This window comes from Trichosurus vulpecula, chromosome 6 (genome assembly GCF_011100635.1).
Source record: "Trichosurus vulpecula isolate mTriVul1 chromosome 6, mTriVul1.pri, whole genome shotgun sequence".
NCBI lineage: Eukaryota > Metazoa > Chordata > Mammalia > Diprotodontia > Phalangeridae > Trichosurus > Trichosurus vulpecula.
The window spans coordinates 64,536,030-64,561,430 of record NC_050578.1 but is presented as its reverse complement, the minus strand read 5'-3'; the positions used below and the strand labels follow the sequence as shown (position 1 = coordinate 64,561,430).

The window sequence follows — 25,401 nt, the reverse complement described above, 5'->3', positions numbered from 1 at the left end:
TATTCAGTTCTAAAAAAGGTGTAGGGTAAGACAGAAAAGGAATAGGGCATACCTAGAAAACACACACACACACACACACACACACACACACACACCCCTATATGATAAGTCTCCTATATGAGTGTCTGTCTGTGTTGACATATTACAGTGTTTATGCATTGAGAACCTTAGTGGTGACCTGTATATTCATTCAGATTGTAAGCTCCTTGAGGGCAAGAATTGCCTTTTGCCTCTTTTTGATCCCCCACACTTAGCACAGTGTCTGGCACATAATAGCTGCTTCATAAATATTTGTTGATTGATTGATTGAGAGAGGCAGAGAGATTTGATGCAAAGGGCACTGGACTTGGAGAAAGGAGATGGGGTCCAGGTGCTAGCTCTGAAACATCCAGGTTGTATGTGCATGGGCAGTACTCTGAACCTCTCAGTTTCTTTATCTATGAAGTAAGAATAATAACACTTGGAATGCCTTTCTTAAAGAGTTGTTATGAGGAAAGTTCTTTGGAAACCTTAATGCCAGTAAATTATTATTTAAAAAAAATGTTGACCATGTTCAAGTTTATTCCCATATCAACTTATCTCTAGTGGTGGCTCTAAAGATTTAAAAACTGGATTCCAAACAGTTTCCCATTTGAATTCTAGGAAGAGGTAAGATAGTGATGTAGCAACTTCTCGCTCCTTGATGCTCAGGGAACTGAATAGGATTATACGTTAAAGGTACCAGCTAGTCCAAATGTCTCATTTTACAGGTGAGGAAACTGAAGCCAAGGGTAATTGGGTAATTGGTTCACCCAAGGTCATGAAGGAGGTGACAGAGACAGATTTGAAACCTGGTCCCCTGCCTCTAGAGATGGTGCTTGCTCTACTGTACCACACTGCCTTCAAAAGAAAGATCATTTTTCTAGGTCTCATCATCAAAGACAATAAAACACTTCCACCCTAATGCAGCTCCTGCCATCTTTGGTTAGAATATTTATACTACATATAGAATAAAGCAAATGCTGACATCATCATGTACTATCATTCAGATTAAATATGCATCCTTATATCTCATTGACATCCTAATAAATAAATCTTTGAGTGGAAAAAATTCTATGTTGCTTAATTCCTTAGAAAGTATTGGACAGACATAATCCTTCAAAAATGTAGTGTTTGTCACTGGTATAATTCTAATTGTGAGTGAGCAAGGATAGTTTGGCTGTTTTGCTATTCGGGTTTGGGAGATCTTTGACCAGACTCTCCAAAAATAGCAATGCAGATTTGGGATTCAGTGGTATAAATGTGGGGGTAAAGGAGATCTAAGTGTAAGGTGGGGGAGGGTGTCAATTGAATCAATTATTCCATCCTCCTCAAAGTGACTACATTAACCAGGTAAGAAGATACTTGGCAAATCAATCAATAGAGGGAATTAGATTAGGTCTGAGAAGTTTTTGATCAATTTGGAAGGAAGGAAAGCCATTAGAGGAAAGGATTGCTGCTGCTTGCTGTTTATCCTTCCTTCTCAGAGAGGACCATGACATCAGGAGGATGATGCCATGACATGCATTTGAATTGCAAAGTCACCAGCCTCACTTTCTCCTCCAGAGCCATCTAGGTCCAGTGGCCAAATATGGATCAGAACAACTGGAGATGGCCCAGGGGTCATTGGCCTTTCCAAACTAAGGTCTTAAGGAAGTAACAATACAAAAAGGGTGTGTTGGGATGGGCTGAAAAGTCTCAGTCATACAAAGTTATACAAAGGATCCTAGTTTTCCAATGAAAGAGAGAATAGTTCTAGCCAAATTCCTGGGAGAGCATCACTTTGGGGGTAGGAAAGAAGAGTCTTTGACTCTCCCACCTTGGCCAGAAGATGACCTTCTGGACTTCAAAAAGTCAGAGGACTTGGAATTCTCATTAGTGTTCTAACAACATCTGTAGAAGGGCTGATGGGAGTATATACATCAGGAGCTGAGGATCAGCTAGACACACTAAGTAAAGGCAGCTTCAGGACTCTACAAGGTGTTCAGTAGAAAGACACACCATGCCTAAAAGAACTTCATGGAGGGGTCAGGTTATGAAGGGGAGAAAAGAACTTCTAGTGGAAGGACTTCTGTAAGCAATGACTTGCTCCTTTTGCTTCATGTTCTCTAAGATTAAGCCCACTTTTCCCTGGATTCTGCACATAGTTGTTGTGAGTGGGTCCTAGGTTTGGAGGGGAGTTAGTACCAACTGTTATTGTATTACTTTAGTAAATATCTTTTTTTCTAAAAGCTATTTAAGTCTGGGTAATTAATTTATATAAAAGGATAATCAATAAGGGGCACACACTGATGGGGGCTCATGAGTCTTTACTGCTAGAAAATTTTCCTCTACTCTAGAATCCTGAGGGAAAAAGTAATAGTTGAGCTCTGGTTGGGTCTGTAATAGAGGGTGCTGGGAGAATGAGCCCAGAGTTTGAGTTACATCGATATAATTGCCAAGTGCTGTTGTGTTGTTCTCATTTCTTGATTGGATAACATACCTCACTGAAAGAGAGTATAGACCGGTCTTCTCATTACTATCCCTTAAGAGGTAACTTCCATCACTTCCATTTGAGAGAAGAAGTGCTTCTGCTGCATGGCGAGTGAGATTACCATGATACCATCTAAATGGAAAAAAAAAATCAAGATTACGTTCAAAGAAGATGTAGCAATCTCTTGTTTGCTGAGTTTGTGACCACAAATGAGTTCAATAATTTCCCTTCCAGTATGGGGTGTTTAGAGACACATGTGTTAAACTGCTACGAGGAGAGGGTAGAACTCACTCACCGAGCCAAAAACTAGAAGAACCAACACTTCAGGGAGCCTGTGACATACCTCTTGTTTTCTGGCCACAAGAATAGGAACTAAAGTTTTTAAGGTCAGAGATGCTAGTTTGGAATGGCAACAAATTTCCCATTTGATTCCATGCTCCATGAATGAGCTACGAACTAGATACTTCAGAAGCAGGTGGACATCCCTGACAGTGACAGGACAGTGAATGGAATAAGATCAGCTACAGAAGCTTCAGTCTGCATTGGGGGTGGGGAAGGGATCTCTTAAGTCCATGTGCTGTGCTGTGAGGAGCTGAGACCCAGACCCAGAGATCCTAGGTCTCTTATCTAATGACTGGCCATGGTGGATTCCATGAACAAGGCATTGGCTGGGGGTTGTGCTATATTTCCTATACAAAGATTTCTTGAAAGAGACCTGGCCTTATTTGGGTGGCGGAGGGGAGGTGCTAAACAACATGAACTATGTCTTTCTTGGAACTCCTAGCTCTGGGCTTTCTCTATATGATTATTAGGAGAGACCTGTGTCTAGGAAAATCTCTGAGAATGCAATCCCAACTAAGTCTCCCAAACCACTTGATGAAATCACAAAATGTAAAGGGAAGGAAACAGAGACAATGTTTATTGATTGAATGATTCATCTCTATTGAATTTCATTTTCTTAGACCCAGCCCAAATACTCTAGTCTGTTAAGAGCCATTTGGATCTTGATGCTGTCCTCCGGAATGTAAGCTATCCTTCCCAGCTTGTTGTCAGCTGAGAACTTGAAGATCATACCATCTGTGCCCTTATCCAAATCATTAATAAAATTGTTAAACAGCAGAGGGGCTAACACAGATCCCCGAGGTACTCCACTGAAGACCCGGCATGTTGACATTGCACCATTAATTACTTTGAGCCTGTTAATCCAATCAGTTCTGAATGTTTCTCCATCTTTTCCACTAGGAGATATTTTTATCAACAGCTTTGCTAAAACTGAGGAAAAACAATACCCACGGCATTGCCCTCAACTGTTAGTTTAGTAATTCTGTCAAAAAAAGGAGAGGAGGTTAGTATGGCAAGACCTGTACTTGATGAAGTCATGCTAGCTCTTCAAAATCTCACTTCCCTACTTAGACCTTGGATGATACATCTAGAACATTTGTTCTAGAATTTCCCAAGACATTGGAGTCTAGCTCACTAGCCTTTAAATTTGAAGATTTCTCTTTCTTTTCCCTTTTTTTTTTTAAATTGGGACATGGGAAGAAGAAGAGGAGAGGTAAAGACCTTCATTTGAAAATAAAATAAAAATTTTAATTTTGAAGAGGAGAAGAAAAGATTGAGATATTTGCCTTTCTCCAATCTACGGTACCTCTCCCCTTATCCATGATATTTCAATATTTTTTTTCAAATCAATTCAATAAACACTTTATTAAATATTTACATTGGGCAAGTCATAAGGTGGGAGGGGCAAGAGAAGGGTCTGCATTATTTTTACCTTAAACAAATTATGTGAATAATAAAAGTCTAAACTTTAAGAACTTCTTCTAAGTATCGCTTCTGATTGATTCGACATTTTAAAAAAACACTATACCCAACAGTATAGTATGATCTTTCCCACAGCATGATCTTTCAAATATTTCTGACATTGGCTCAATAACTACTTCTGCCAGCTCTTTCAGAACCAGAGGCTGAGTTCATCTGGGCTGGGCCACCTGAATTCACTAAAGGGAAGTAGGTGCTCTCTTCCCCTCCAACTTTTTTTGTTTGAATTCTTTACCCACCCCCACCCCACCCCAGCCACTACCCCTTATATACTAGCAAGTGGAGGCCTGGGCTATTAGAATTTTCTGCATAAACATCTGATCCGTAATGGTGTAGCAGCAATCTTGTCATAGGGCGCTGTGGGCTAACTCCCACTGAAGATCCATCACTCTGAATTCTTTGGAAAATACTTAAGAAATGGATAGGATATGATTCTTATAAGTCCTTCAAGTTCATTACTATTTAGGGAAGCTGGAATCCAAATTTATTCCTTAGCATAAGGGAAAGGAGTACTCTTTGCACTAGTATTCAACTACCTGCTTTTCCTAGTTGGTCTAATCATGGGGAAAAGAACAGTTTAGATCCTCAGATGCTGTGGCTTCTGAACCAATAGGACCTCACCCACAATCCATGTCTATCCCTCTTGTCTGACTGGTCTTTCTCAAGTCTCCTTTTCTGGATCAACATCTGTGTCCTGCCCCCTATACCTGGGTGTGTCCCAGGGCTTGGTTGTGGACTGCTTTTTTTTTTCTATTAAACATTCCCTCTCTCTCAGTGATCTCATTAGTTTCCTTGGGTTCCAGTTATCATCTTATGCAGATGAGTCTCAAATCCACATAACCAGCCTCATTGGGCCTGCAGAGTTCCAGGTCTTCATCGCCAGCTTCCTTTGGGATATCACCACATGGATGTCCCACACATATCTCAAACTCAACTCCTCCATGATGGGATTCATTATCTTTTCTCCAGACCCATCCTTCTTTCTAGCTTCTCTGTTACGCATATTTCCAGTCACTGAGGCTCTTAACCCATCCCCCCTCCCCAATTAATTTTACCCACATTAGTTGAATATAAGATGTATCAGAGATTCATTAAGGTAGGGAATGGACTAGACGACTTGGAAGGTCTCTTCTGATATTTTATATATTTCAAAGGAAACACTGGGTAAGGGTGGGAGAGGGAACAAAATTTGTCAGTGGAGTTATATTGTAGTTGTGAGAACCAAAACAAGTTTGAACCAACCCTACCAACATGAAGAATACTCTCTCTTTTCTTCTCTGCTCCTCCTGTTTTCCTGATCTCTGTTTCTCACCTAGCTTCTGCCTTCAGCAAGAGAAAAGAATCATTATTGCTTTATAATACCCTTAAGCTTAAGTATCAATCAAACAGGTAGAAAAAGAAACTTGGGCATGATAAGAAAAGAAACCCTGGGCTTAGACTACTTATATTTTAGCATCAACAACATCCCAAGTGTCTCAAGCATGGAGGAGACCTGGGGGCCAAACCCATCTATTCATGTGAATGAAATTTATCATAATTTTCTAATCCACAAAGAAAACGGATTTTATCTTCCCCATGAGGTTTTATTCTGTGGGCCATTGTGCAAAACTAGAAGCCTTCCTCACAGGAGTCATGTTTAACCTAGATGGCTTTTAAAAAGAAAGTGTTTGAATGTTAGTGGAAGGAAGTTCCTTCATAGGTTTCAAAGTTATCTGTTTTCTAAAACTGTGTTTCCTGGTATTTATTTCTTTAGTACATTTCCTCTTTCAGGCAAAGATGTCATCACTCTATTTTTCATGTTGGTTTAAAGCTGTAACTTTAAAAAAAAAGGAAGTATCTTTGAAAGAAAACATACCTGCTCATCAGCCTCAGCCTTTCATTAACTCAGCTCAGTTCCTAATCTCAGACCAGATCCTGAGATGAGCTCACAGCTGCTAAAAGTGCTCAAAGGCTCATGGGAGAAGTGGGCAATGGATCTGTCAGCTCCTTCAGGCATTTCCAAAGTGAGAGTTCTATTTTTCTTCAGCCAATGAATCCTCAACAACCCTTTTATGTATTTCTTTTTAATCTATTGATCCTTTTAAGACAAAAATATCAGCATGACAAAGGCCTGAGACAGTTATTTGAACCTCACTTTTTGCAGCAATAACTGATTCTGCAAAATTCTAATCCAACAAAATAACATGGATATTCCCCTGATTTTGTTGTTTCAGGATTTGACCCCATGTTGCTTGAAACATATCTAGGAGTCTCTTTATTTGTTAATAATACTAATAATAGAAAACAAAACAAACAAACAAAAAACCCAAGTCTCTCTTTAGATTCTTAAGTTAGATAGAAGGTAAACTGTAATTTGGTACAGGATCTATATTCCACAGACATTCTACAAATATGGGTTGGCCACATTGTTTGAATGCCAAATGTGTATTTGCCTAAAGACTGTTTTACGGAGAATTCATGCAAGGCAGGTGCTAACATGGTGGTCAGAAGAAGCAATTCAGGGATGCTTTCAAAGTCTCTGAAGAACTTTGGAATCAACTATAAGACACGGGGAAATTCTAACAAAGGACCATCCATCATCAAAGAAGGCACTGTACTCTATGAGCAAAACAGAATTGCAGTAGCTCAAAAGAAACATGAGACATCTCCACTGCAAATGTTCATGTGGACTATTTGTACCTGACCTGTGGTAGAACCTACTGGGCCCCTACAGGTCTGATCAGCCGCAGGCGAACACTATGCCTTGACTCCAACATACTGATGCCATTTTGGTCCTCTTTTAGAACAAAGGACAACAACCAACCTAGCTCCAGCAACTGGACCTGTGATGTCATTGGTATAGGGATCCCCCAATGGTGAATTTCCTCTACCAATTCAGGTAGATACTTGCTTTGCTATTTAAATTTTTTTTGTTGTTTTTTCAGCTGTGTCCAACTCTATGACCCCATTTGGGGTTTTCTTGGCAGAGAAACTGGAGTGGTTTGGCATTTTCTTCTCCAGCTCATTTTTACAGATGAGGAAACCGAGGCAAACAGGGTTAAATGACTTGCCTAGGGTCACATAGCTAGTAAGTGTCTGAGGCCAGATTTGAACTCAGGAAGATGAATCTTCCTAACTTCAGGCCTGGCACTCTATCTGCTGCCACCTAGATGCCCTTTAAAAAATCTATACATTATAGATTTTTATTTATATATTACTTATATATTTGTATCTCTATATCTACGTATATACATATATATGAGAATTTGCATGCCAAATTTGCTCCATGGCCATGCTAATCTACTCTATGTTTTTCCAGTTTTAGTCAATGTGCTACTGAAGTGACCACTCTGCCATTTTTTGTAGCCCATACAGTCTTAGAGAGTTGCCTGGTGGACACTGTGAGATTATATAACTTGCCCAGGGTCACAAACAAAGTTTGTATGAGAAATGGAACTTCATCCCCAGTGTTTCTGGCTCCAGGTTTGGTGTTTATCTGCTAGGTGATGCTGCCTCTCATTTATTAATAAAGATAAAGCATCACAGAAATCCTCTTATTTAAAAAATGCTAATAGATACCTAATCTTTATAGGAAAAACCTAACCCCTAAATATCTGCCCCTCTGAAGCCTGAGTTTCTATGTAAACCCTCATTTTTTTATGATAAACTCTTCTCTTACCTTATCACATACTGTTAGGTATATTTTATGTCAATAGTCTATCTAACCAGACTAGAATGGGAACATTACAAGAGTAGAGACCAATTGTTAAATAATTTTCAACCTTAGGCCAGCACCCAGCACAATGCTATTTTTGCACATGGTAATCTCAATAAATGTTCATTGATAATGATTGAAAACTTTCAATCATTGTCTGTTCCCTACAGGATGCATTCCAAACTGCAGAGTCTCCTAGTCAAGGTGCTACACAATATGATTTCTCTTTAAGGAAATCTCTGGTGTGGATGCTACTACTGATACACATTGTATTCCTTCCCTAATTTAGTGGATGGCCTTCCAGAACTGCTGGAAGAACTTCTATCACCCTATAGTCCTGGAAGGGAATCTGAGAGCCTGTCAATGCTGGACTTGGAAAATAGTCAATACAGCTTGTACTCGAGAGGAGATTCGAAACTTTTCCAGCTTACTAGGACCTGAATTGTCAGACCTTGAAGGCTGACAGCCTTCAAGAACCCCCACATCATGACAAAGGAGAGAAGAATTGACTTCTTAATAGTAATTCTTTTAAGGATGATTTCAGATCCTTCTCAACTATGAAATTCTGGAATTTCCTTTGGAGCTTGGGATTCCAGTTAAGGGAGGAGGTGAAAATTTAGTACTTATTGCCTGAGATAGGGTAGGGATTGTCCTGTGATTTCATTCACTTGGGAAACTCCTCAGTGAGGAAACTCTCTCTCTCTCTATTTCTCTCTCTCTCTCTCTCTCTCTCTCTCTCTGTCTCTCTCTCTCTCCCTCTCTCTCATGCCTAATACAGCCACCTGCTCAGCAATGTCTGGTCTTAGAGTGCTGTCAGGGCACTGTGTGGTTAGGTATCACACAGTCAGTAGGTGTCAGAAGTAGGACTTGGTTAAGAGCCTGGCTTTCCATATGCTACGCCACACTGCCTCTATTGACTGATGGAATAGTAGTTAACAAAAGAATATTTTCCCTTACTTTTAATCCCAGAATCACACTACCTCCAGTTGGAAGGAAGCTCAGCAACCATCCAGTTCAAACTGTACCCCCGGAAAAAAATTGTTGCTACAACATTGACACGTGGTCATCCAGCCTTGAAGACCAATGAAGTGTAACCTACTACGTCCTAGGACAACCCAATAGCTCTGGTTATTAAGAAGTTTTTTCTTGACATCAGCCTAGATTTGTCCCTTTCTATTGCTACTTGTCCTATTCTTTAGAGCCAAACAGAATCTAATCTCTTTTCCACATGATTGTCCTTCAAATATTAGAAGACAGTTGTCATATTCCCATTGAACCTTTTCTTTTCTAGAGTAAACGTTCTCAGTTCTTAGGCTGAGAGAATCACTGACCATCTAGTCTAATCCATAACTAAATAAATTGTCCCTTGTACAACATGCCTGGCAAGTGGTCATTAGCCTCCGTTTGAAGTCCTCTGATGAGGAGGAACTCACTATCCCCCAGAGCACCCAATTCCATCTAATTATTAGGAAGTTTCTCATGATACAAAGCCTCTATTTGCCTATATTTCAATGTCCAACCATTATTCCTGCTTCTTAAAATGAAATAATAATTGTAAAGCACTTTGTGCAGGTCCTGGAATATAGTAAGCACTTGATAAATGGTGATTCCCTTTGCCCTTTCCCTTCTGCCCTTCCCCCAAGCCCCCAAACCAAGTTTAGTCCCTGGTCCACATGTCAGTCCTTTAAATATTTAAAGATACCCTCTTTCCTTTTGACCTTCCCCATTCCCTTCCCCTCTCACCCCCAGCCTTAACCTCTTCTCCAAGGAAGACATCCTTACTTCCTTCAGGCATTACTTAGATGGCATAGTCTATCATTTTGGATGGTGAAAATACCCTATTTTAAGTATGACTCCATATACCACTCCACTATGAAATTCTGTAATTCTGGGACTATTGGATATTGGAATTTCTTTGTGAGCTTGGGGTTCCACTAAAGGAAGAGACCAAATATACTAGTTACATTGGTCTATTGCCTGAGACAGTAGGGGCTGAATCCCACTTACTAGAGCCTAAGATGACATTAGGGGTTCTTGGGGGGGTATGCTGCCATATCACACTGTTAAGTTTGCAGTGCACTATATCCCCCACCTCGTTTTATTGTTGTCATTTTGTCCTTTCCAGTCCAAAAGTCATTCTCCTTGACTGTGAAAATAGAAGTGAAATAACAACTAATCAGCTCTGCCTTTACTCTGTGGTCATACATCATCCCATCACTTCAAGCCCTTCATCCAGTCTCATCTTTCTTCTAATATAGCTATCGAAAAGCTCTAACTCCTTGACAATGCTATCTCTCTCCCCTGATTCTTCTTACAGCTCATCCTGAACTTTAGTCCTCCAGACATTATCTTTACAGGACTGGGCCACCCTTTTGAACCCATCTATTCTTGCTTTCATCTTCTGTACATACCTTTTTAAAAACCAAGCTGGCTGGTGAATTCTCTATGCATTGACATTGGTCTTCTCAGACAACTCCTATTTTTCCTCTCAGCAGAATTGTTTTCCTCTGTGCCCTCAGAATTTAATTCTTGAGAATTCCCCATCCATCCTGAGGTGATTTGCTCTATAGAATTTTAGTTCATTGGCAGCTACTATACTTTAAACTCTTTGAAAATGACTTTCTCCAAATCTAGGATGCATGTCAGACTGTCTGAATTTCCTGTCCCTTTATTACAAACTCTTAGAGGGAGTGGTCACTTCCCCTCCAAGGTTCCCATCATTTCTCACCCCAGCAACGAGTTCCTCCTTGCTGGTGAGAATCAAACATAGAGCATGATTTCCTTTTATTGATTGTTTTACCTTTTGAAGGAACAAATTATTATTAAGTCAAGTCAAGAAGTTTATCAGCAACTCCTCCAGAGAGAGAGGGAGAGAGAGAGAGAGAGAGAGAGAGAGAGAGAGAGAGAGAGAGAGAGAGAGAGAGAGAGAGACAGACAGAGAGAGAGAAACACAGGGACAGAGAGATGAAAGAGACAGAGACAGAAACAGATTGAGAATCAGAGACAAAGAAAAAGAGATAGAGGCAGACAACTCTTGCAGATATCCAGATAACTGAAATCCCTCACCACTAATGAATTATTTCTCCATACTAGACTTGTTATTTGAGTCTGAAATTCTTCATCTATTGCCTCTTTTTTGATCAGGTAGTCTGCAATATACTCCAATGACAAAACTGCTTCTGTTTCTCTTTCTGTTGATCTTCACCCAAATGCTATTTACCATGCTTCTCCCTTCTAGTTCCTGAATCTCTTCACATGAGAATAACTTCTTAATACAGCCTGCTATCCTACTCCCACCTCTTTTATTTATCTTGTTTCTTTTACATAAGGCATACCCATAAGAACCCAGTAATAGATTTTTATCTCACCATACCTCTAAGACAGCTATGAGGACAAAACTGTTTCTTTGCATGAGGATTGCTAATTCACTTTATATATTGCCTAAGTATTGGGCATTTATGTGTAAACAGTTGAGTCCATGGCTTTTGCCACTGGCTTCTCTTTTGGATTTGGTTTCCTATGAATTTGTGGATGTCCCTATCACTATTCTTTTTCTTCAAATCATCCTCTTGTGGCACAGTCTCAAAGTCCTTGAATGTTATGGTTGCCCTCCTCTGGACACTTGCCAATTTATCAATGTCCTCCCTAAACTCTACTTCCCAGAACTAAACTGGTTCCCCAGATGTTGTCTGACCAGGGCAGAATACAGTAGGGCGCTATCAACCACCTAATCCTAGGCACCTTGCCCCTCTTAATGTGGCTCAAGATTTCAATAGCTTTTTTGACTGCCATATCATATTGGTAAATTATCATACTGAGTTTGTAGCCCACTAAAAACCCAAGATCTTTTTCTGAGAAAATGCTCTTTAATCATGTCTTCCTCATCTTGTATTCAGAAAAGTGATTTCTTAAATCTAAGACTTTAGAATTAGATAAGACTTTAGCTTTAGATAAGATTTTATATTTTTTTCCTATTAAATTTCATCTTATTAGACTCAGGTCAACATTTTTGGGGGGAGGGGGAATCCTGACTCTTGCCACCCTTTTTGTCCACTATCTCTCCTCACTATGTGTTATCTACAAGTTTGATAAGCATGCCCTTTACGCTTTTATCTAAATCATTGACAAAAATGTGGATCAGCACAGGAAGGCATTCCACTGGAGTCCTCTTTCCAAGATGGCATCAAACCAATATATTTCAAGTCAACCAGTTCTGAATCGTTTTAATTACACTGCCTTCTAGCTCACACCTATCGTTCACACAAGAATAACATAAAATGTTTGGTCTAATGATTTGCTAAAATTGAAGCAAAATATACCTACTGAATTTCCCTGTCTACCAGTTTAGTAAGCCAATTTGGTTAGTTTGGTATGGCCCTAATGCTCCTCTGTAATTGCCACTTTTAGATGGTCTAGAACTATCTCTTTAATAATGAAATCTAGAATTTTTTCAGGAATTCAAGCCAAGCTCACTGATTCTAATCTCTTCTCTCTTTCAAAAACTGGAATGACATGTGCCCTTCTTCAATTCTGTGGCACTACCTCCGTTGTCCACAATCTTTAAAATTTGCTGCTAGTGACTCCTCCATCACATTTGCCAATACTTTCAAGATCTGAGGCTCTAAGTTACTTGAATTCTCCAAGAGCAGGTGGGGCTCTCATACTGTGTCCTTACTAATTTTGTAACCATGCTACCTAATAGCCATTTTTCTTATGTCTTTTCCAGTCTAAACATCATTCTTCTTGACAGAGAAAACCCAAGTAGAAAAAGAATCAAACAACCATGGTTTCTCTGTATTGTCAGTTATCTTTGTCCCATCTACCCCAAACAAGGATTCTATCCCTTTTTTGATACTCCTTTCTCCCATTTCATAAATATCTCACCCAAGACCCTAATTTTTGTTTTCCTTACCAGTCTTAGCTCTTAGCACCTCTGATACTATTCTTAAAGGACTATGGCACATTTTTATCTTCCTCCAGCTCTGCCTTCTTGAGGCATGTAGGTGGTGTAGTGGGTAGAGTGCCATGGAGAGTCAGGAAGACTTGAGTTCAAATCCAGCCTTAAGGGAAATCAGGCCAAAATATATAGCAGTCTCAAGAATGCAGTTCTGAAGGCATAAAGGAAAATAATTCCACTGAGAAGGAAAAACCAATTTCTATAGAGACTGATATAGCACAGAGAACTCATCAGCCAGCTTAGATTTTTTTAAAATATATGTACGGAAGATTGAGGGTCAGGACAGGTAATCAAAGATGAATTCAATTGACCTCGTCAAACCTCATTGGGAGGTCACACGGTTTTAGTTCTGCAGTTTAAGAAGGAAATTGATAACCTGGGGAATGTTCAGAGGAGTGCAAGCAGGATGGATGGCGAGACCACGTCACGTGGGGATCTGTTGAAAGAACTGGAGATGTTTAGCTTGGACAAGATAAGACTCAGGGGGAACATGAGAGATGTCCTAAACTACCTGAAAGATAGTAATGAGAAGGAAGGATTAAATTTGCTTTTTTTTGTTTCCTTAGACTTCTTTATCTCAGAAGGCAGAAGTAGAAGGTGGGGTCCTACAAGGAGGCAAATTTGAGCTCAATGCCAGAAAAATAACGAAACAACAACAAAGCTTCTCAACAATTGGTACTGTCCAAAAGTAGAACGGATCACCTTGAGAGGTGATGGGTCCCCCCTTCTTTATAACTCAAATTTTGGGAAAACAGGATTAATACCACCCTTCCGACCAGTTCTGGAGCCATCTGATTGTATTGTTGTCCAATCCCACACCTCTCCACCTTCTCCACAAGAATCCTATGAGGTACTTTTTCAAAAGCTCTACTAAAATCTACACCAAACAGATGTTGGAGGACCATTTGCTAGGGATGTTATAGTAGACAGCACTTTTGTGTTGGACTCAGGAGTCAGCAAACTACTCATCTCAACACCTGTTTTTATAGGCCCTTGAGCTAAGAATGGTTACTACATTTAAAAATAAGCTTTAATTGTACTTAAAATGTAATCACTATTCTTAAAGAGCAGATATCCAAAAAACAGGTGGAAAAAAGACCTTAGTGTCCTGTACCTTATCTTGCCAGGTGATCTTCAGAATCTTCCTAAGACCATTCAAATGGGAGCCATTCAGTTTCCTGGCATTGCGCTGGCAGACTGTCCGTGTTTCACAGGCATTCAACAACAATGAGGTCAGCACAATGGCCCTGTGGTAGTCAGTCTAATACCTCTTCTCTCCCACACTTTGCTTCATAGCCTCCCAAACACTGAGCTAGCTCTGGCAATGTGTGCAATGACCTCATCATCTATGTGCACACCCCTGGAAAGCATACTGCCAAGGTAAGTGAACTTATCCAGCATTCAAAATCTCTCCATTTGCTGTAACTGATGATTCCACATATGGGTGGTATGGTGCTGGCTATTGGTTTCCTACCTGTGTTTCTTGATGCTAATTGTTAGGCCAAAATTAGCACAAGCGGCAGAGAATTGATCCATACTTGGCTGCACTTCAGCTTCAGAGGCTGCATCGAGTGCACAATCATTAGCAAACAAAAAAATCTTCATCCACTTCAGTCTTGGCTTGTAGCCTTTTCAAGCTCTAAGGAGTTTCAGTTTGTTTGACATGCAATAGAGAACCTTTACAAACACCTCATCTGATAAGAAGGGATAGTATAATAAAGGTTTGTTTTGGAGTTTTTTAGAGCAGGTTGGTGGTGCAGTGGATAGAGCACCAGGCCTGGAGTCAGGAAGACTCATCTTCCTGAGTTCAAATCTGGCCTCAGACACTTATTAGCTGTGTGTCCTTGGACAAGTCACTTAACCCTGTTTGCCTCAGGTTCCTCATCTGTAAAATGAGCTGCAGAAGGAAATGGAAAACTACTCTAGTATTTTTGCCAAGAAAACCCCGAATAAGGTCACAAAGAGTTGGACACAATTGAAATGACTGAACAGCAACAAATAATAAAGGTTGAAGTGCCTTGAGAAACAGGACTGTACCATTCTTCTTTGTGGCTTATGTAATATGTAGCACAATGCTGGTCACATAATACTCAATAAAACACCTGTTGATTGATGGCTTTGTACTGGGTGTTATAACTTTTCTCCATTCTTTCTGCTGTTTGAGTAAACTGGAGACAATAAAGAGAGGTCATTGGAAGGAATGTAGGACAATGATAGGGCTGGAAGACAGAGTCAAAGGAAAAAGAAACACCTGATGACTGGAAGTTCCACTCTCAACTTGTATGGTGAGTGTCTCAAAAAAATTGGGCAACACTCAAAAATGATTTTCAATCTCCCTGAGAAACTAGCAGATCAGATGTCGGTGCTAGGGAACTGGGTATGTGGTATAGATTGCCAAGTTGGAAAGACATTAAAAATGGCATCCCATTTCTTTGATAGGCAGGTAGTACTGAGTAAGGTACTTGGGGGTGGCTGGTTGGTTGGTTGTCGTTCTTTGTTCTCAAAGAGGAGATCACTATGTTGGAGTCAAGGTAAAGAGAGCAGTAACTTCCAGGGATAGCCAGGCAGTGATGAAGCAAGGGAAGGGACGAAGTAGAAAGGGGATAAACTTACCAGGTCCTAGTGCTGGCAACAGTCAGGAAAACCACAACATGCTGTTCAGGCAGATCACTCCTTAAGGAAGTCAGGGAGCTAGACAAAGATCCACCTACTCATAATGATATTCAGTTTGGGGCAGCACTGCTCTACACTTGCAATGTCGCCCTCATGGACTCAAAAATTCCCAGGCTTTCCACGTTCCTTGGTATCCACCTCCCATGATCCTCTAGTACCTGTAGAAGGTACTAGCATGGAAAGTCCATTTGGGAAAAGTTACATTTCCATCGGCTCCCTCGAATGGCTATACTAGCAGAGACAAAACCATCCTTGGATCACTACAAAGCATATATGGCCCTGAAGAAGAGCCACAAACCTGTTCTTGAAACAGAAGTTATCTTCCTTCCTTTTCTTTCTTTCTTTCTTTTTTGGGGGGGTTTGGTAATTTTCTTTTTATTTTACACTTAAATACAAAATGAGAAAAGAAAAAAAATTGCCATGTGCACAGCAGATAAGAGAAGATTCAATATAAAACAATAAATTTCCCTTTCCAGAAAACCTATATAATAAATACTACACATTGTGTTCAGAGCTTCCCAGCTTTTCTTTGCTTACTTGTTGGTTCTCTTTTGTTCTCTGCTGTGCACTTTTACTTTATTTTCCCCCCTCCCCCCACCCTAAAGAAGGCTACAATTAAGCAGGGATATATGTATATGTATGTGTGTATATATATATATACACACATATATACCTACACATAGGTATCTATAAACATGCACACATATGCACATATACACTCATACATACATATGTAAGACTGTACTATGCTTATTTCCTCCTATCATCTGTTCCTCTGAAGGTAGATAGTATCTTTGTCCACAAGTCCAAGTCTTCTCATGTTTTTTTTCTTAAATCAACCAACTCATCCTTTCCTATACTGTTGCAATTTTCCTTTCTGGATTCAATAGCATCTTCCTTCATATGACCTTTGAGTTTAATTTGGGTATTTATAATAGTCAGAATGACTTGGTTGCTCAAAGTTGTTCTTAAAACAATACTGCTGCTACTTTACACAATGTTCTCTTGGTTCTGCTCATTTCACTCTCCATTATTTCATGGAGATCTGTCCATGTTTTTCTAAAATCATTGAGATCATCATTTTTTATAGCAGAATGATATTCCACTTTCCTCCCTTTTCACAATTATGAGTACTATTTGAATAGTCCTGAAGTGCCTCGGAGGCCTCTGGGTAATTAGTTGCTTGAATGATCCAGCCCTGAGCTTTTGGGGTAGTGGCACACAGACTCCCTTTCTCTGATTCCCTTTATGCCCACCAACTTTATTTTACCAAGTGCCTCAGTTATATAAAAGGTTGTGGCTGGCTGCCCCCTCCCACGCATTCAGAAAGAGGCCAGAGGAGTCTAAGGAGAAGCTACTGCAAGTTGACAGATTTTTCCGATTGTTAACAAGATAGTTTTCCTGGTTCTCTTTCTGGGACATACACCATATCAAATGAATACTGCAATTGCTATTGGAAAAGTTGGTTCAATCTAATGCCCTGTGGCTTCATTTACTATCCTTGTAACTTTACAAACCAAAATACTCTGCCGTGGTCAACTCTCTCTTAAATCTCCTACATCCGCCATCTTTCTTCCTCCTCTCCCCACTTAGAATGGAAGCTTTTTGAGGCAGGAATTATCTTTGGTTTTGTATTTGTGTTAGCACATAGCAAGCATGTACTAGGACAGCTAGGTGGTGCCATGGTGCATAGAGTGCTGGGTCTGGAGTCGGGAAGACTCTTCCTGAGTTCAAATCTGACCTCAGACACTAACTGTGTGACCCTGGGCAAGTCACTTCACCTTGTTTGCCTTAGTTTCTTCATCTGCCAAATGAGCTGGAGAAGGAAATAGCAAACCATTCCAGTATCTTAGCCAAGAAAACCCCAAATGGGTCATAGAAGATTGAGACATGATTGTAACAATTGAATAACAATAAAACATTTAATAAATGCTATTTCATTCATAATTCAGCTTAAACACTGAGACCTTTCCTGATCCTTCCAGTAGTTAGTGCCTCCCCCCTACTCCCAAGTTATTTTTTATTTATGCATTTATTATAAATATATATATATGAACACTTTTCCTCCAGAGAGAAATTATTATTTCTGTCTTGTATTAATAACTAACTATTGAATCAGGACCAAGGTTTTCCCCCTTTTCTGCTTCCTCATCCAGAAATCAACCAGCGTGGGAAATCTTTCTTGAAGACTTACCCAGGCTAAGATCTAATCAGACAGAAAAGGAATTCTAAGTTTAGGTTAATAGGCAGATTTTTGTCCATTGCATTTACTCAGACAGGATTATTTTTTTTTGTCAAACAGGTGATATGGAAATTGATAAGTCTCTTTTTCTGAGACTTAGCTAAGTCTTGTACCTCCAAGACCCTCATTAGAATGAGCCCACATCTCATTGTAATATTCATTTTCTCATTAATGGTTAACCAATCAGAGTTGATTGCCACCCTCAGGAATACCCACTCTTCCAAGGGCGTATAAACTGTGAATCCACCTGTATGAGGGGTCTTTGGCATTCAAGAGTGCCTCTCTTTTACTAATAACATCGTTAGTTATTAACAACCTCTTTTATTAATAACATGCTAGCCTTATTAATAAAATTATTAAATTGCCCAGAAATCATGTCTCTCGAACTCTCTAACTATGTTCTCGAACATAGAATGTAAGCTTCTTATTGTCAGACTTCCTTTTGAAACCCTCATGTCCAGCAAGGTGCCTGGCAGGTAGTAGGCACTTAATTAGGGAGCAATTCATTGGCTCGTTGATCAATTTGAAACACACAAAAGCAACAGAACTCATTCCCATGTAATTAGTTGTCCCGTGAGTATAATTGTCTGCCTTGGCTATAAATCCATTTATATGTTTTCCTACCAAGGCTCCTGCCTCCCATCTCTTCTGACTCCAGTCCATACAACATACTGCATACTATAGATGAATTAATCCTTTTAGAGCGCTGCTATGGAGGGCTTTAAGAAGCATCTCTCCCCTTCCACTGAAGCCTGCTTCCTATTGCCTACTCAAGGCCATGCCCTTAGCCTGGCATCCAAGGGATTCCCAAGCTCTCCTTTCCAGTCTTACCTTCCATAGCTATCCAACACAGCCCCAGGGTTGCAGCCAATTTGAACTTCTCACTGTTGCCCAACCACCTATTTGCTTTCTAATATACAGATTTGCTTTTGCAATTCCCTTCATTTCTCTACCTGGAACGATTTCCCTCTACCTTCACCCGTCAAAATCTTCCCCTGCATTAAAATTCAAAGTTTAACACCGAAGCTACCTTTCTCCTCCGAACCACTGTCATGCTTTGTCTACACTACTGACCATATAATTCTTTGTTCTGTAGTCAGCTGTGTCCAGGTTTTATCTGCTCTACAAAAGTATAAGTTCCTTTTTTTCTTTTTGGAGGCAACCTGGGTTAAGTGACTTACCCAGGGTCACACAACTAGTATGTGTCTGAGGGCGGATTTGAATTGAGGTCCTCCTCACTTCAGGGCTGGTGCTCTATCTACTGTACCACATAGCTGCCCCGGCTTATGTTTCTTAAGGTGGGGATCATGTTCTACACATTTCTGTATTCCGTCCTAGGCTTAGTACGTTGCTCTGGCCTTAGGTGGTGGTGTTCAGTCATTTTAGTTGTTTCTGACTCTTTGTGACCACATTTAGGGTTTTCTTGGCAAAGATACTGGAGTGATTTGTCATTTCCTCCTCTAGATCATTTTACAGATGGGGAAACTGAGGTAAACAAGGTGAAGTGACTTGCCCAGGGTCATACAGCTAGCAAGTGTCTGAGGCCAGATTTGACCTCAGGAAGATGAGTCTTCCTGACTCTAGGCCCAGCCCTCTATCCACTATGCCATCTACCTGCCCCTCTGACTTTAGAAGGTTCTCAATAAGTGCTGAATAAATTAATGACAGGAGGCATCTTGGTGACGATAATGCTTCTTTTCATTACTTTGTTAACAAAATGATTTATTCTGAATAAATGCTGAACAATAATATTGACTGATCAGAAATATTTTCCCACACTTGCATAGCACTAGATGGGGTAGATTTCTACATCAGGCTGCCTGCCTGCAGGAGAAATGTGTTGTGCGGCTGAGGAGAAAGCTCACTGGAGAGATAGGATCAAAGGACTGATAGCTGAAGGGGATTCTAAAAATACTCCCACCCTAAGCATTTGGTCCAATGATGATGCAGTGTAATGAATGCCAAACGAGGGAAGACTTGGGTTTACATCTTGCTTCTGACATTTAGTATTTTGTGGCTCATGGACAGTCCTCCTCCCTCCTCCTCCTCCTTTTTTATCTATCTATCTATCTATCTATCTATCTATCTATCTATCTATCTATCTATCTGTCTATCTATCTATCCATCTATCTATCCATCTACCCATCCATCCATCCACCCATCCATCCGTCTATCCGTCAGTCTATCTATCTATCTATCTATCTATCTATCTATCTATCTGTCTGTCTGTCTGTCTATCTATCCATCTATCTATCTATCTATCTATCCATTAGGTCTTCTTATGTCACTCAGGCTGGAAGTACAGCAGCCACTCACACAGTGGGATGCTCATAAATGTTTAACAATCCGCTCTTCAAAAAAAAATGTACATAACACACTTTTAAACTTAATATGCATTATTACCATTTTCTCCATCACTTTCTTAGGTCTAGACAATCAACAAAACAATACATCAAGTCCAGACTTGTAACATCTGCTAATTTCTGAGATGTGAATACTCATGCTGAAAATTAACAATGGGCTTTGCCAGGAATTCCTTTGCCCTGGCTCCAGGACAAACATTAACTGGCCTGTCACATTACTGATTTACAAGTAAACTCTAACCTGCTCCATTTCTGGAGACTCTTCCTTGGTACCCTAACACCTTTCATGGTTTCAGTGTCGAACTTAGTATGAACACACAGTAAGTTTAGTCCACTGAAGTTTAGAACCCCTGAGCTCAAGAGATCCACCAGTCTCAGAGTCCTCAGTAACAGAGATTATAGGTATGTACTACCATGTCTGGCCAATTCATCTCTTTGAGACTCAGTTTCTTTAGATGCATAATGGGATAATAAAACATTTATTACATACCTCACAATGCATCTTAAAGCAGTAAATGTCAACTATTTTTAAGTGCCTTCATTTTATAGATGAGTCTCAGAGAGGCTAAATGAGTTACCCAAAGTCACACAGGTACTAAGAAGATAAAAAATAAAAATAAGAAGAATAAATGTTTGTTGAATCAATGAATTAATGTATAAAAAAACAATTCATGTTCTAGTAATATACTGTCTAAGAATGCTATACTGCCATAGTAAACTCTACTGTGTTCATGTTTAGGCATACAAAACTGTGTACATAGGGAAAATAAGGTTTCTCTAATGGTCATAGTTCTCTTCTAATAATTTCTTTATTAACCTGGGTCAGGGGAGGTGCTAGATTTCAAGGGGATTCTTGAATGTGTATTAGAAAAAAATTGCATCTTTATCTCAATATAATTTATTTCCTTGGTAGTCCTGTGAATTTTAGTTTATGCAAGGGGTTCATAGGCTTCCCCTGACTGCTAACAGGTACAATGACACAGGAGAGATGAATGATCCCAGAGGCTATCCCTTAAAGACTTAACCCTTTTAGCTCTGGAACTCCTACCTCTTCCCCTTCCCGGTCCAACCACCCCCAAAGTTTCAAATCATCCAATATAGAATGAACACAATGCCTCCGGTTTAGGCCGGTTTAGTCAGAATATTCTTTTGCCTCCTCTTCACCAGGGCTGTAGTATTTTTCAGCAGCAGAGAAAGGGCTTTTCCCCTTCCACACACCAGGTATGTATGTGGAAGGTATCCATGAGGGCTTTTGAACTGGACATTTAGTTATAGAGTCGGGCAGGAAGGGGACCAGTGCTGGAGAGTTCTGTACCATTTTTTTTCTCCCTTTCTTCCCTCCAAAAAGAAAAAAAATCAGAGTAGAAGAAAAACTTCATTTTTACTATTTTGAAAAATGTTACATTGAGCCCGAACATTCTCATGTTACTTTTTCATCTAAAATTTGCATGGCGATACACTCCCCTCAAGGTATCCCTCATTTTTTCCAGGAGAAGTTAAAGAAAAATTGGTCCAAGTGCTTTATTTTCTTAGTAACTCACCCTTTATTCAGTGCCTAGTTTCTTTAAAATTCTAGACTTGGAGCAACATAAAAATGAGATTTGATCTATTTCTCCCTAAGAGAATCTGACTACAATTTTATTATTTTACTTTGCAATATTCTAAAATACTTCTGATTGGAGGTAACCATTTGACATCTCTGCAGTTACAGTTTTCAGAATTCTTGGGACTTTTGCGATTTCAACAAAACCAGTTTTATTTTCTATCTACTCACCAGTTCCCTGCTGCTGAATTACCAAGGTGATGCTTGTAGTTTTTCTTCCTTGTTTTGTTTCCCTCATCTCCTCTCCTTTTTCTAAGTCAACAACTAAACCAGAAAAATACCCTTTCCCCTGCTTCACCACTAGTATGTTCCATCCAAAAAATCCCTCGCCTTTAATCTACCCTCTGAAATTGTGAGGCAAAGAAAAGCAGTTTTAGGTAAATAAATGCTGCTTTTAGCCACTTATAATTGAAGATACGTGATACATCAATTGAAACTTTGGGGAAATATATGTCATCAGAGCTCATTGTATATGTATGGACACAAAGGTAGATAGATTAGAAAGATCAGACAGAGAGGGAGACAGACAGACACAGAGATAGAGAGACAGAGACACAGAGACAAAGACACGGAGAGACAGAGACAGAGACGTAGAGAGACAGAGAGACAGAGACACAGAGAGACAGAGAGACAGAGACACAGAGACAAAGACACGGAGAGACAGAGACAGAGACATAGAGAGACAGAGAGACAGAGACACAGAGAGACAGAGACAGAGAGAGACAGAGACAGAGAGAGACAGTCACAGAGACACAGAAACAGAGAGACAGACACACACAGAGACACATCTGAGCTATTTAACATACCTCTTTTGATCTTCCCTGGGTTGGTATGAAGATCAAAAGGGATATTTGCATAGCACTTAGTGCAGTCTGGCACATAGTAAGTGCTTAATAAATGCTTGTTAATTTAATCTTGTTTTTTTTTAATTGTCCTCTCAATCCCTTCCATGACTCTACCAAGCAAATTACATTTCATTGTTCCAATCCAATCCTAGAAAACAGAATAATCAAAAGGCAGAATCCCAAGACCCTAGGTATCATCATTAGTCTTCAAAGAAGTTACCATGTCTTTTAGAGGTGCATGCCAAAATAATGAGACAATATTCCAGGTGGTTTTTTTTTAAGTTTCTTTTGCCTGGAATAGGCTTTATACAATTTTCACATTTCTCCTCAAAATACTACAATGTGTGATTTGGGGATTAGAGCAATATCTCACACATAATCCTTTATCCAAAAGTTGTCACAAACCCAGAATGAGGTGTTGCACATTAGTGAATTTTTCAGATAATCCATTGAAGTTCAAAATTTTGCTGCCTTTAGATATTTTGGTATGAAAGCTTTCTAAAATGTATTCAGTGTGGTTTCTTAAAATAGCGAATGCTCAACACATCCTATATGGCTCAGGGTCATCCACTTCTTATTCTGAGCTGTCCTTTACAGCCCAGTTTTACATCTGCTTTTGAATTGTGTCTTTCACCTTTCTGTCAACTGTCGACTATCACGTCTTACTACTGGCATGGCGCCTCTCTCTACTAGCTTTCTTCCCATTTTGCTCTATTTGATTTACTATGGGCTTAGCAATTAGGTAACCAGGCTTGCTTAGGTGGGAAAAGTGTAGAGTAAAAGTCATTAGGTTTTGAGTGTTTGACAAGTGACCTAAAGATCTGACTTTAGCGTAGAGGCTGTGTGACAGTTATTTTGGGGACCAGGAGATCTTTTTTCATCCACTTCTGGTTTGGGGCTGTGTTCCAGCAGGGTTGAGGTTCCTGGAAGTGTGTCCTTAAACTTGCAGTTGTAAAACACAAGTGGCCCAGTAATAGAATTCTCTGCTCTAAAATCCCACCTCTAAAAATTAGAGAGAGGAAGGATTGAGGTCTGTTACGGTAAAGCCTGTGAAAATATCCTAATAGCTGCATTTTCAGACAGCTTCAGCTCTTTTCCTCACCTTATTTTCCATGATGCTACTCAGTGGAGATATCCATTATTTTTCCTCTCCTGATTAATTAAGTTCCAAGTCTAGATTAACAAGGACGATCCAGCAACTCTGAGTCAAAGCCTCAAGCCACTCTGGGAGGTACCATTCACTGCCCTAAACAAGGGGTCACATTTTAAAACTTTTTTTTAAAATCAAGACACAGCTGACTCCTCTAGCCTGTCAGAAGCACAATGTACTCAATTTTAAAGAAATTTACTAGTTTCCTCCCTTATTAGCATTTGTAGGAATAAAAGACCTCTGCACATTATCACCATTCAACAAATGCAGACCAGGAGAATAAAAACAAAACAAAAACTAAACACATAAAGATTATTGCTGATACTTCCTCATTCTTACTCTTAAAATTAAAAAAAAAAAACCCAACAATGAACAAGCTCAAACCCCAGTCCACTTATTTCTTATGGGATAAGCTTTATGGCTGACCATATCAACAATACATCCCTCTAACTTCCAGGAGATCAGGAATACCCTTGAACATCACATACTTGACTTTTAGCATGAGGTTTTTACACATACAAAGTCTATCTGTATTTCTGTACCCCCTGTTCCCCTGTGCCTTTTAGAGTATCATGCCTTCTTCTGGGGTTTTACAACAGGAAAAAAATAGTTTGTTAAATGTTTTGTTTCAAAAGCTAGAATAAATGAAACCACCCATCAACTGGAAGATGCCTGGCCTCTTCCAAAGTGGAAAGACGAGGGCAGAGAGGAAGAGAATGGGGAATTGATTAAAGCAAGCAGGAAGGTCTGAGTCAAGTCCAACAGTGCTTACTGAAAGCCCTCTGGGACGCGGCTCAGCCCCTTACCCCAAGTGCTGGAGATGCTCAGCTTCTCCCTCGGAGGAGTCCAGGTGGCTCATATTTCTTTCTCTAGCTTCGACTCTGCCCATTCGAGCTGCCTCTCCACTACCAGGTGGATGGGTTGGAGATGAAGGGAGCGAGCAAGACAAGATCTCCCTGCTGCTCACTTGGTCATTTGCCACCAGGAAAAATGCAGCCCGGCCGGCAGTGCGCGCTCCTGCTGTGGGTGTGAGCCCCAACCAGTGAGGAAGTGAAACTCCCAGCAGCGCTGAGCTGCCATCCACCCAGCCCAGCCAGACCCTGAGGCAAGAGAGAGGCGAGGACAGTCAGGGAAGAAGTATGCAAAGACTACCAGGCAGCAGCTCCAAGCGCACCTGGGACCTCAGGTCCTTTGTGCCCAAGGGACTCAGTGAAGGTAGCGGCCCCCAGACAAGTCTCAGGCTTGAACCATATATCAAGACTTCCGAGGGGAACAAGCTGCAACTCCACCTGCAGGTTATAATTCTCATGCAGTGGGGAGAGGACCCCTCCTCCCCCGTGACTCACATAGAACTATTTCTATTCTATTTATGAATGATTATGCGATAATTACAATTTCAGGGAGAGTTGGGAAAGTGGGAAAGAGTAGTCTGTGGCTCTTCTGTCCTCCCTAGTCTAAGTTTTGGAATTCCCTGAAAGAGGAGACCTCAAAGACCATTTAACCCAACCCCCTCGTTTTACAGATGAGGAAATTGAGGCCCTGGGATGTACCGTGCCTTGCTC

General features: G+C 40.2%; 1 protein-coding gene across 1 annotated transcript in view; it reads right to left on the bottom strand.

The window, feature by feature from the left end:
- The window catches only part of DAPP1 (dual adaptor of phosphotyrosine and 3-phosphoinositides 1), a 53,204-nt gene extending 28,362 nt beyond the window's left edge, over window positions 1-24,842 (bottom strand). The window contains exons 1-2 of the mRNA XM_036763155.1: window positions 24,646-24,842; window positions 2,501-2,623 (exon numbers count right to left, since the gene is read on the bottom strand). Of these exons, the coding sequence (XP_036619050.1) occupies window positions 2,501-2,623; window positions 24,646-24,728 (206 nt within the window). The 5' untranslated portion in view covers window positions 24,729-24,842. The remainder of the gene's footprint in view (window positions 1-2,500; window positions 2,624-24,645) is intronic.
- Window positions 24,843-25,401: the final 559 nt, after the last annotated feature.